Here is a 12427-nt window from a genome sequence, read left to right as displayed (position 1 = left end):
AGAAGATATTTAGGTCAGTTTTGGATGAGTGTTTACACAAAGATTATGTCTTTTGTTATCATTAAATGACTGATAATCAGGGCTCTTTTTTTCTGCCTTTATTTTCTTCTAAATACAGCAATTTTTGAAACTTTTCATAGACTATATGAGGGTCCTGATGGAAAGTGAAAGGAAAATTTTAATGTAAGATTTTTTTTTTGTATGCAAAAGAAAATTATGTCTTTTTCAAGATACATCAAAAATTCAATCTTTCAGTCACTGTAAATGCTGCCACAGGTAGCCATTTGTTATTTATTTTCATTTGCCTTGTGTATCCTGAAGGATTATTATGAACTACATTAAAAAATTACTAATTTATCAGTCTAAAGATACTTGATGGAATCTATACTTACAAAATAAAAACCCCTCTAAACTTTGCTGGTTTATATTTTTAAGAATATTGTCAATACAATCCTATTACATTGAGGTGTGTACAAAACTACCTTGTATTCAGCACATTGTAATAGAATGCTGGGTGCAGCAATTGGTGTTTTCCATTAGAAATTATTTGCAGAAATATGAAAATTATTAGTTTTCATAATGTCCAGGAGATGCATTGACTCATGATTACCAAAGCCAGGTGATCCTTGAACTTCCTCTGCCTATTGGGACTAATAATGAATTTGCAATTTTCCACAGGACATGAAAAATCACAATACTGTGTCTAAAAGTTATCTCTGTTGTAGCTCTATTCCTGCCAGTCCCACCAGAAAGTCTGAATAGTGGACTGGCTAAGCACTGCTGCTTTTCTCCAGTGCCTGTGCAAGAGATTGGTGTAAACAGCTCCTGACCTTTAACTGTGAGCATTCTTTTTGCATCTTATTTACCTAGTTGTAAAATGAAAAAATATGCAAGGGCACTAAAAGGTGCAGCACAAATTGTCTTTAAATTACTTTGACAACACTTGATAATTTTCATTATATCAGTTTTATCAGTCAGTGTCATCCCACAAGAGCATGAAAGTTCCTGTCCATCATACTCAAGGCCGATGTCCTTTCATCTTGTCACACTTAAGTAATGTAGGTTGACAAGCCCCTGTATGATGAAGAATCCCCATAAAAACCACTGAAAAGGCTGAACAGTGCACCCAGGCTGTGCCTGCAGATCACAGTGTCAAAGGCCCAGTCCTCTTCGACGGTGAGGTGAACTCAGCTTGTAGCATCCTAGAGAAAGATTGCTGTGGATAAGGCTTCTAGCAGTCAGAGATGATTAATGAGACAGATAAGAGAACATCCTCCTCTGGACACTAAGGGGCAGATAGAAGAGAATGAAAGAGTGAAAGAAAGCAAAACATTTATGTCTGAAAAATAACGAGGGTCAGCAAAGCTCTGGTCTCAAATTAGAGTTGTGTGTTGGTCCATTTGTCCTTGTGACTTGACCCTTTCTATCTGATAAAGGACTTTTAAGGGGAGATGCTAACAAAATGTCCCCTACAGAGAAACAAAAAGGATGAATAGCTTTAATGGAAAGAAACTCAGTAAGAGGAAAGCAGAATGCAAGCAAAAACCCAGAACTAGGTGTTTCTCAGAACGAGCTATTTTTTTCTTCAGCTCTCAGATGGCTTTGTGGAGACAGAAAAAGATTAAGGCAAGTATCTTCAGCAAGGCTTAATTGAAAAAAAACCCCACACATAAAAGACTAGTAACAGAAACAAGTATTGCTGAAAATAGTTTATAAAATACATAGCAAGTTCTAACAGTACAGGGGAGTTCATGACCCACTCCCTCAGCTTCTTGGAGGGGGTGGATCAAAAGAACACGGTCAATATAAAAGCCAAAAGTCATGAAGGAACTTCCTGTTAATGCAGATGCAACGTTCATGTTGCAAAGGAAAAAGATCATTCCTCATTCACTGAACTTATTCAAATGAATACTTTTGTTATTAGCAGAAAATTTGTAGGCAGAAAATTACTTTTTGAGATGCAAGAGTTTGTCATAATCAGAATCATTGAGTAATTTGCCATCTGTGTAAAGTGCATCAGACCTCAAGAGAAACTTGAATGGCAGAGTAAATTAGATGAATTCCCTTGATTTGGGAGTGTGTGGCAATACATTTATTAAACAGCAAAATTAGCCCTTGAGATGCTGAAATATGTGTACTACAATGAAGAAGGCACTCATATTTTAAGAAAATCAAAATTTTAGAAGGACTTATGCCTCTAAAATGTTATAATTTTTATTTATGAAAAAGAGCAAGAAATTAATACATTAAGAAAAAAAATTTAAAACAAAAATTAAAACCTTGATGTTGGTAACTTATGAGTTGGTTAAAACTTGCATTTATTTGTATTATAGTTAATTTGAGACTTCCATTGGAGAATGTGCAGTAATCTCAAAACAACTTAAAATGGAGATTCTTCCAGAACAGTTTATTTTTAACATATTACAAATAGCTACTGATACTGTAATTGAATCACATTTGTTTAGCAAGCTGGTTTTCCCAGTGCTTTTTGAGCATCTCTTTCTGTTCATTAAACAGCAATGTTATATAAGATTAGTGCAGCAGATAAGTAACTCATATGAAATAATAGCAAAAGCTTAGTACATTTTAAAATAACATGGTGAGCTTCAAACCTGAGATGTCATTTACAAGACAGAAAATATGAATGTACTGTTTTCACAGCTATAATGATACAGCCTATCAGTGCAAACTAGTTTATATATATATATATAGTTGTTAAATAGCTTTCATTTTGCTTTGGTTTATCAAATGGATCAGTGTGAAAGTACTTTTTGTTATAGACAGAGATAACAAAAAACACTTTCCAGGAGAAAAGAAATGAAAAAGTGATGTTCTTAGTTGTTCCAATTCATCTCAAAAAAGGGAGAGTTAAATATTTCTCCAGACTGGCCTCATCTCAGGATTTGGAGCCTCACACCAAATTCTACCTGTGTGGGGGGTGAGGGGGAAAGCATGGAAGAAATAGATACTTTTACCCAAAACATAAAAGGCATAAAAATAGACATGATTTATCTTCACCATGTTTGGAAAAGGGATGTGTGTTGAAATTCTAGTAGATCTATACTTAAGCAGAAAGATTTAGTGGATAAAAAGCAAAAGACATTTACGTGCTTTATCTTGCATGAGAAACTCTAATATTCTAGTCAGGTTATGTAAGGTAACTCAAAAGTCTTAATTTGGCACTATATAGAATTGTTTCAGTAGGAAGAAAGAGAACATAATACAGAATGAATACTCATTCTGCAGCAGTCTTTACATCAATTCAGAATTTTGTTTCAGAAATTGGATCATTAATACCTAAATAACAAAAGTAATATCACAAGTTCTTCCATGTTTCAGAGACAGAAGCCTTACCTCTTTTTAATTATGTTTTTCAAGAGATTGCGCTATTCTTTTCCTCTTTATAACAGAATCATTCCCAAACTTTGCAGCAATGGAAATATCCTCAGTTTTGCCTTTTATTTTTAGAAGCTTCCTATTTACTTAATCTTCCCATTTATCTTGGTTTAGGAAAGACAATTTATTGAAACTTTTATTTTAAGATTCCAATTTAATGAAATGCAAATTCTCTAGACCTAAAAGATAATTTTCAACGAGATGAAGTAGGAAATGAACTTTTATTTTACAATCATGAGTGTAAAGCAAGTTACAAATTCTTGAAACCTGGATGAGAGAAGGCCTCTGAGGGGCCAGTACAAGAGTCCATATCACAAAATAGACTTTAACTGTCACTTTTACAATAGCCTCCTATCATATTTTAGTTTCATAAAGACTTATCAGTTGAGAAAAAAATGAGATAGAAGGATGATAGGCAGATGGTAATATTCAAATTCTGCGTATTAGGATCTTCCTTTCCATAGCGAAGCCAAGGTGTATCACCCTATTTCCACCAGTCTGAAAGAAATCCAAAGAGGACTCGTTGATATGAGCTTCTGATGGGGAAAGGTGAGGACCAGAAGCATCTGGAGGAAGTACATGCAAGAATGGAAAGACACACAGGAAATGCAAGAGTTTGTCTTCTGGAACAGGGTGTGAAATTGTTCTGGCATATTGACACCTTTACAGTGAAACAGAATCACCAAATACACAGCTAGGAGAGAAAATTTTGTGAATATGCCTATATTAATGTAGATTATTTTCTGGGCCACTGAAAATTTCTTTTTCATTTCTTATTTCCTTCAGCACATTTGTATTTAATTGAAAGATAAAAGGGACACAATATTTGTGAACTAAAATTAATAGAAAATCTGAAGTAGAAACAAACCCACCTAAGAGGTCAGCAAACCTGGTGAAAATGTCATTAAGAAAGAGCACTTCTCATCCAGTTTTTTCTTTTTGTTTTTATAGAAATGAATGAAGACCTTTTTTCACCAATAGCCATTTATGGAGAAAAGTAATATAGAAAAAAATGTAAGAGAGAAAGCTATAAAAAGAGTCAACACCTACAAGCTAGTGCCAAATTCAAACAGTGAGTAAGGCCTGTATTTTTTTAATACTGAGTTGTTGGAATCCTGGATGCTGAGAATTTTAAACTTTCTGTGCTTAAGGGCACAGACCCACAAGAGAACAGTGCATTTGACCTGGGGCCATGGAACTGGCTTCCAAAGTTGATTGATAGGACTGGGATTATGGGTGCGTAGTTATTTAGAAGTGTGCAATACCACAGGGTGGAACACTTAGAGTTTGGGTCTTTAGAATGTAGAAATAAATATGAAGCAAGATGGTAGTTTTAGGGTGGAGGCAGGTTATTCTTCTTTACCTTCTTCTTCCTTCTTCTTCACCTTCTTCTTCTTTCTTCTTCATGGGTTTGGGTGATGTTTTGTAATTGGACAGAAAAGTCCCCATTGCGGGCTTCAAGGGATCAGTTATTGGGTTAAAAGGGAAAATAATCTCGGTGTAATTTCTTAATTAGATATTTTAGTCTTAAAAGGCCTTGTAACAAGAGATAGTTAGCCGTTTTGTGCCTTGATAATGAAAGGCTGCCAAACTCATGGTTCTGAGACTGTTTCACTGACAAGAAATAATAAACACCTGAGTCTGAACATGAACTATTGTCTCAAGTGCCTGCAATTCTGACCTCAAGAAACTGATACTGAGTGTATTTATCTACTCAAGAAACTTCCTAAAAGTTATTAAATTTAGGAAATAAATAAATTATTGAAGTGAGATTTGACCAGATATACAAAGTTCTTTCTTCACTTAATTTTCATTAATGTGTGATGGTGCTTTACAGACTGGCACACTTTGTAAACGCAGCTGTCTGCATTTAAAGTGAAAGCTCTAATAATAGTTTTTATTTTGGCAAATCACTACAGAGAACAAAGAAAGACTAACTGTACTCTCACACATTTTGAATTATGGAGAAATTCCACTTGCTTCAAGTTGCTCTTCATCCGTACGAAAGATATACTTTGAACTTGGTTTACATGATACCAATTTCATTTTTCAGTATCTCCAGATGCTTATGATTTTTTTATTTAACATCTTTAACTGGAACTGCATGTACGTGCTGAGATTTCTATCCAAGGCACGCATTTGCATTTGCTTTCTATCAAAACCACAGTTCGGCTGAGAGGTTGATGAACCTGGGGCTTAGTCCAAAGTGAAAACAGAATGTGGCTGCAAGTTTCTAAATCCTGTAGCTCAGATGCTCTCTCTATAAACTCTTAAAGCCTTTGTAAAATAGAAAAAAAAATGCTTTCACTGCATGAATAATAGAGCAAAGGTTTGGTACAAAAACACAACACAAAATATTGCCATGATCATTATCAGTATTTGTTTTACTTATTTTTATGAGCACATTAGAATTAAAAAATTTGTCTTATTCTACTAGAATAACCCATATTAGAATTTCCCATATGGAGTATGAAGATACCATAGACTAAGAATACCTACCAAGACTTCACACCAAGATTGTAAAGCCTCTGTTTTAGTTCATATTAATGATTTGTTACTGGAGTGACGTATTTCACAAGATAAGGAGAAAAAGGATGCGATCTGATTGTGCTCATTCCTTCTTTTGTTGTATTTACTTCTTAGAGGAGAGGTCTTGAAGCAACCTTACCATTTATGGCCTCAAGTAATATGTGTGCATCTTATATTATCCTGATTATTGCTTGTGTTGTAGTGACTGTTGCTTATTTTGGACTGACTCAGCTCTGAATCTTCTCAGGAATTCTGGAGATTCTCATTCAAATTAGACCACAACTTCATTTAAATCTTCTCCAAGCTGAGAACTGAAATCTTGGGTAGGATAATTGTGATGGGAAAATGGGAAGCTATGCATTCAAATATATTCAAGGTCATTTAAAAAAAAATGTTTGAAAGGAAATTGCAGCAACAGAGCATGACAAGATGTAAAAACTTTAAAATTTAACTGACTGCCTTCTTTCTCACATTTCAGAAAACATGCCCATACTCTTCCTTACACTGTCTTTCCCTATTGATGTGTTTAGTTAAAGCATTTCAAAGCTTTGAAATAAAGACATGGTCTACTGAATCCTGTGATGCTGTGAGGTACTCAGTTTTTCACTTAAATAAAAACCTATATATTATCAGGCTTCTGGATGCATATAAATGAATCAATGCTTAAAAGCCAATAGGTTCTTGGATGCTTTCAATTAAATTTAGTGCATGAAAATAGTTTTTTCCTGGCCAATGCTCACATATGCTCTTAACACAGCATTAGCAATCTTCTTATATGTCTATGTATAAATCAGGAGTGACTCTAATAGTCTTAAGGGCCATGTACTGGAGAAACCCCAGAATGAGACTAGAATCAGGATTCAAAATTCCTTCATGACTGTGAACTAATCAATAATGAATTTGCATTAGTTTTGGAAATGTTAAAGTGAGGAAATGGTATCAGACTAATTTATTTTAGTAGATGCATGTGAGTTAGTCACAGGGTCCAGAAATCAAAGTAATGTACACCTGGGAGCTCTGCAACCAAATGAGCTCATCTAAGTGTGGGATGCAAATAGAGCAAACCTGGTGAACAGCTTGTCAGTGTGCAGTCTACAGCCCTGGAGCCTGTTCCTCACATGGGCCCAAATTTCCTCAACCCAGATTTTATGAAAGCATATTCTGTATGCAATAAGCAGAGTTAGCCTTGGTATTGATTCAAAACTAGTTTATAAAAGCCAGGAGCCATTCCATTTTAGCCTCTTGAAAATGACTCAAGATTTTGTCCACAGGAATTGGATTTAATGATCTTTATAGCTACTGACACATCAGTCTTTTCAGAATCCTTTCTGTCTGGATAATTAAATTGAAAGCTGGCACCAGGGAATCTCAGGCTCTGTCAGGTAGTATATGTTTTTCCTGGCCTAGAATGTACAGGAAAGACTGTACAGGCAATGAGGTATTATTCTGCCTCAGTGGACTGGAGGAAAAGAAAGAGAGATTGGTGGTAACCTCTTTGTCCATGGGCTGATTCAGTGTTCCATTCACTAGGCTATCGTGTTGAGGGCTCCTGTCTGAGGACTGTTTTCTCTGACGTACTTCATTTGCATGTGATTGTTTTAAACAACACGCTATATTTTTATGCAAATTGAAATCAAAGAAGAAAGTCTGCCTTTTTGTTCTGCAGTGAAGTTCCCTCCATTTTCCTCTCTTTGTAGCTGTTGGCAGGTCTAATTTGTCAACTGTGTGACCATACACCATTTACAGTCCAGCTGCCGTGTAGATTTATAGCAAGGTTGGCACATTAGAAGACACACAGACTTTTGCTCCTAGAATGCTATTTCTCCATCCTAATTTGTCTGTTTTCTTTAATCATTACTTCTCCATTCCATGCATACAAATATATAGGTGTATGATCAAGAAATTATCATTTAAAATGTAATAACTGAATAGATAGATGTTAATAAAATAATGCTTGTCTCCAAATATCTTCAAAATAGAGACAAAAGAAATTGAGTGATGGCAATGCAGTTGCTTTTTAAATAATTTTAATGCAAATTTTCACTGAAGGGGGAAAAAATTTTTATTCTGATAGAAGAGAATAATTTTTCCTGATTTATACCGAGTCTGAGTCTGGAAAGTACTTTCCAAAGAGATAAACTAATAGAGCTGGTGGATAATAATAGAACCACATTTTTAAGCATTCTTTGCTGTCAAAAAGTTGAAAAGATGGAAGAGAAGAAAACTCATATATATTTTGGGAAAACAAATGTTATAGCTTCCCTCCAGATTTACAGTCAGGTCATTTCAGGATGTCTATGGAAGCATGCAAATCAAGTCACTAAATATTTATAAGATGTTAACAAGCAATAATTACATATAAACATCACGTAGATATTTGTGATGACAAATCTTACATCCCTAGAATTCAATTTGTAGGCTGTTTTTTCAGAATGTACCATGCAATAATTTTCTCTTTTGTACATAAAAAATGTGTGCAGGAAATTCTGTCATCTGGGAAAGCAGTAAAACCGGACTGTACTCTTTTAAACAGAACACTACTTCTAAAATGATGTATATTATGATGCACACACATACCATCTGCAGTGCCTCTTTGCTTATTAATTCAACTTCTTTTTAATCCTACAGTGTATTTTTGTGTATTTTGACTGTATTAAGGACCTTGACCATTGACAACAAAATGGGGCCTGTAATGCCACAGGCAGAGCATTCATTCTGTTCCCTCACAGAGGAGTTAATGTGACATGATAAAGAAGGTTATGAACAGCAACAGAAGTTCAAACTCCCCTTGGGAAAATTGCTCCTTCTACTCATGCATTTGAGAGTTTTTAGACAACTGAACACTGACTGGAAATTTATTACCTTTCTCTGCTATAGCTGTGCTTAATCTGCAATTGGAAAGGTCTGGTGGGACCTTCCAAACTATGGTAGATCTTGAAGGTGACACCACACAGAGTGGTGATCTAGAAATGTGCATCTTCTTAAGCATTTCTGAGTTGGTGTTGCTGGAGGAAAATGCTAGAAATTAAGTGTCTATTATTTTATGGGCAGGGGAGGAAAAGTAAAAATTCTTCTCTATTAGAATGACTAAAGTGAGATGCATTGGAAATTGTGCCTCATAAAACTGGTAAAACATTGTGATTGTTCTTACGATTATTTCTTTTATATATTATGTCTAGATTTAAATAGTAATTCAGATAAAAACTCCTATGTCAGACAAGTAATTGCTTCTGCTTCCCTGGCGTTGGTCTGAACTACCGCAGCTAGTCAGTTGTTCAACAACCACTGCTTTTAGGGCTTCACACTGAGAATTGGCTCTGGTGTGATAAAGCAAAAAAACCCACACATTCTCTTTTCAATGCTCTCCTAATTTTTCCCTTTAGAGCAGTCTGAATCTCTTCTTGGCTTTCATTAAGCAGGTCCTTCTTGAACTAAGTAAATAACAATATTTCTTGCTTTGTGGTTACTAGATCGTCCCTTTGTGACCATCAAGAACTTAAATGTATGGAAAGGCCTGCAAAAATGCTCAAATTTTATAGAAGCAAGATTATTTAACTTTTTATAAGGATGTAGAATTTTATTGATCTTAAACACAATCTGAAGACTCTATTGTATTGTAAAAATGATTACTAAAGTAGCCTTGTTGTTGCATGACATACTGAAAAAGAGAAAAAGTTCAAGACAGGTGGTTCACAGTATTTGCTCAAGAAAAATACATTTAAAATATTGAAGATTTCAAGAGATATGCCAAACTCTGCTTTAAATTGTTTTCGTACATGTAATTTTATTTAAAAGGGTTTATGATTTGAGATTTGAGTTTGTGATTTACATTATATGTAATTTTTTTAATAACAGAAGTCCAATATATGCTGAACATTCGCCAAGTTCCATTATTTTCTTTGCCCTTCTGAAGGAATTTTCAGTACAATGAGCTTTACTTTTAAACTCATTTTGTTGCAGAGGCAGGCATTTATTACATTTACACTTATATTTCATCAGACAGTAGTTCTGTTTATCATCTATGAATATTTAGATGTTCCATTGTCAGGCTATTCCATTATGAATATCTTCAATCCTATTCTTCCCATGAAAAAAGAAGGAATAAATACTGGAAAACATGTCATTCACCTGTAAAAGCCATTTGGAAGGGTGAGTAAGGGGGGAAATTAGTTTGTGCAGTTACAAATAATGAACAAGAGAGCTGTCCAGAAGAGGAAGAGAGCTGCCCTGCTTCTGTCAGTTTTGGTCTAAAAAACCTTTGGAGTCTTGGAGATACTGGACAAAAAGAAATATCTCCAGTATCCTGGAGATAATGGGCCTTTTTTCAAGGTCCAGTGGATGCTTACCTTTTTATTTGTCAACAGTAGAACAACGTGTTAAACAGAGGGCTGACTTCTTGTTCTCTGAAATCTTTGTTCATGCTCCTTGGAGGTTCTCACTCTCGTCAGATCATTTCCCTCCTCCCCAGAACAAGAACTTTTAATAGGGGCCTGACTGACCATCTGTAAAGCAGTTCAACTGTTTTATTCCAGCTGGGAGGAATTTCATGTTGTTGTGTTTCCGTGATCTGAGATTCAATGCCTTGACATTTTGTAGATGGATCTAACAAATTGATGTGAGCAAACAGAAGATAAAAAGGCAAAGTCAGGTAATTAATAAAACAGAATGTATGCTGCCTACTTGCTCTAAACCTTTCTAACCAGAGGTAGAGATGCAAACGCTGATTTTATAGATCTAAATATGTATATTTAGCCCTTAGTAGACTTATTAGTCTTTTTTTCCCTTATTTTGCCTACAATCTCCTTCTGTATGTGTATATATGTGTGTGTATGTGTATATATATAAGTATGCATGTACGTGTGTGCATAAATTAAACTTTATCTATCTTTATTAGCCTTTTTCAGCTCTTTGAAGTAGTCTAATAATCCAGTGTTCTTCAAAGTGTTGCCAAGGGATCAAAAAACCTCAAAAATCTCAATTTCTTCATCCTTATGGCAGCTAAAGTGAAGGCTACATTGTGTCTTGGTTCTTATCTGTAAAAAGGACTCTTAAACCCCCTTTAACCTCCCTGAAGATGTTTTAACCATCCCAGAATATGAGATAAGACTTCAAAATGAGATTGTTTTCAGAGCTTTACTTCTTGGAGCTATTAAAAATAAAATCTAAAGCTCAGGAGAGGATGCATGCTATGATAAAAGAACTGAGGGCTCACATTGAGTGTGATTTTGGGTCTTTCTCCTCAGGTTAGTCATTTTATTATTGGGCTTAGTGTAGTCACACGAGTTACATACTGACTCCAACTATATGAAACACAAACATCTTACTTGACACTTTTGTCATGTAAAGTTGATGGTTAAAATGCCAGGTAAAAGTCACAAGTCTGTACAACCCATAAGAGTTCCACTAATTTCTTATCGGTTTTAAAATAGCATAATACTCATTCTCCACTCCTATTTTCCAAGGAACATAGTATGTTATTAGTATGATATTAGTATGTTATTAATATGATATTAGTATGATAAAGATATATCTCTGTCTGTAATTCCTTACTGCATTAAGAAGACATGGGAGTTTTATGTATAAGGAATTTGTCAACATTGTGATGTCACTAATTACTAAAGCAAACTAATGAAGAATTCTGAATGCTGTAAAGTCCTGAGGATATTTTTTTCTCTCCCATGATCCTCCTACAAAGTAAAGAGATTATACAAATAAAAGATTTATTTTTATTGGACTTTTCTAATGCAATCTTTCATCTTTCCTTCTATTTCTGTTTCTGGAAAAATACCCTTCTAAACTCATTAATTTCCCTCAGAGCACATGTTATGCAGCTATACAGCATATTCAGTAAGAATTTTTTTCACAATTGAAGAAGTCTTATAAATTTGGAACTTGCTGTAGGTGGGTAGATTTTGTAAGACATTAGGTACACTCAGTGTCGTGTTCTAACTCAAAATGAGATGAAAAATTTATTTAAAGCTCAAGAACCTGTCTAAGTTCTGTGACTTAAAACTGTCACCACTGTAAGTCTTAATTAAAACATGCTCTACTTGTTCATACTGCAAATCCTCAGCCCATAGAATCATAGAATATCCTGGGGTTGAAAGGGACCCTCAAGGATCACTGAATCCACCTCCTGGCCCTGCTCAGGATGGCCCCAAAAATAACACCATGTGCTGAAAGTGTTTTCAGAGAATTTCTTGCAGTCTGTCAATCTTGGTCATGATCAGCCCCCTGGGGAGCCTGTTCCAGAGCCCAGCCACGCTCTGTCTGATATTTTTAGCCTTTAGCTCAGAAAATTAGTGAAACTTTCTAGTTTGAACCTGAATTGTGACAATGAATGGCTAAGAAGCCTTGCTGTTGTTTCCTTCAGAGCTGTGCTGAGTGTGATGTTTGCAGGGATGCCTTATCGCTTCATGAGCCTGATAAACGTGGCAGGTTGGATGTGCCTGTTCCATAGTGCTGCAGCTCCAGAGAAACAGTCCTGTTGGAGACTTGGCTG

The 12427-nt window shown here is 35.2% G+C and overlaps 1 protein-coding gene across 3 annotated transcripts in view; it reads left to right on the top strand.

Annotated features, from left to right (window-relative positions):
• IL1RAPL1 (interleukin 1 receptor accessory protein like 1) overlaps window positions 1–12427 on the top strand; it is a 668131-nt gene that overhangs the window by 283614 nt on the left and 372090 nt on the right. Inside the window, exon 1 of one of the 3 annotated variants that reach the window (XM_063182319.1) lies at window positions 4383–4468. The exons of the other annotated variants lie outside the window; for them this stretch is intronic. Coding sequence (XP_063038389.1) covers window positions 4384–4468 — 85 coding nt within the window. The 5' untranslated portion in view covers window position 4383. Of the gene's footprint in view, window positions 1–4382; window positions 4469–12427 lie in introns of those variants that run through there. 3 annotated transcript variants of the gene reach the window in all.

The sequence above is a fragment of the Melospiza melodia genome, chromosome 2 (assembly GCF_035770615.1).
Source record: "Melospiza melodia melodia isolate bMelMel2 chromosome 2, bMelMel2.pri, whole genome shotgun sequence".
In the NCBI taxonomy this organism is placed as follows: Eukaryota; Metazoa; Chordata; class Aves; order Passeriformes; family Passerellidae; genus Melospiza; species Melospiza melodia.
This window is presented reverse-complemented; position numbering and strand designations above follow the sequence as displayed.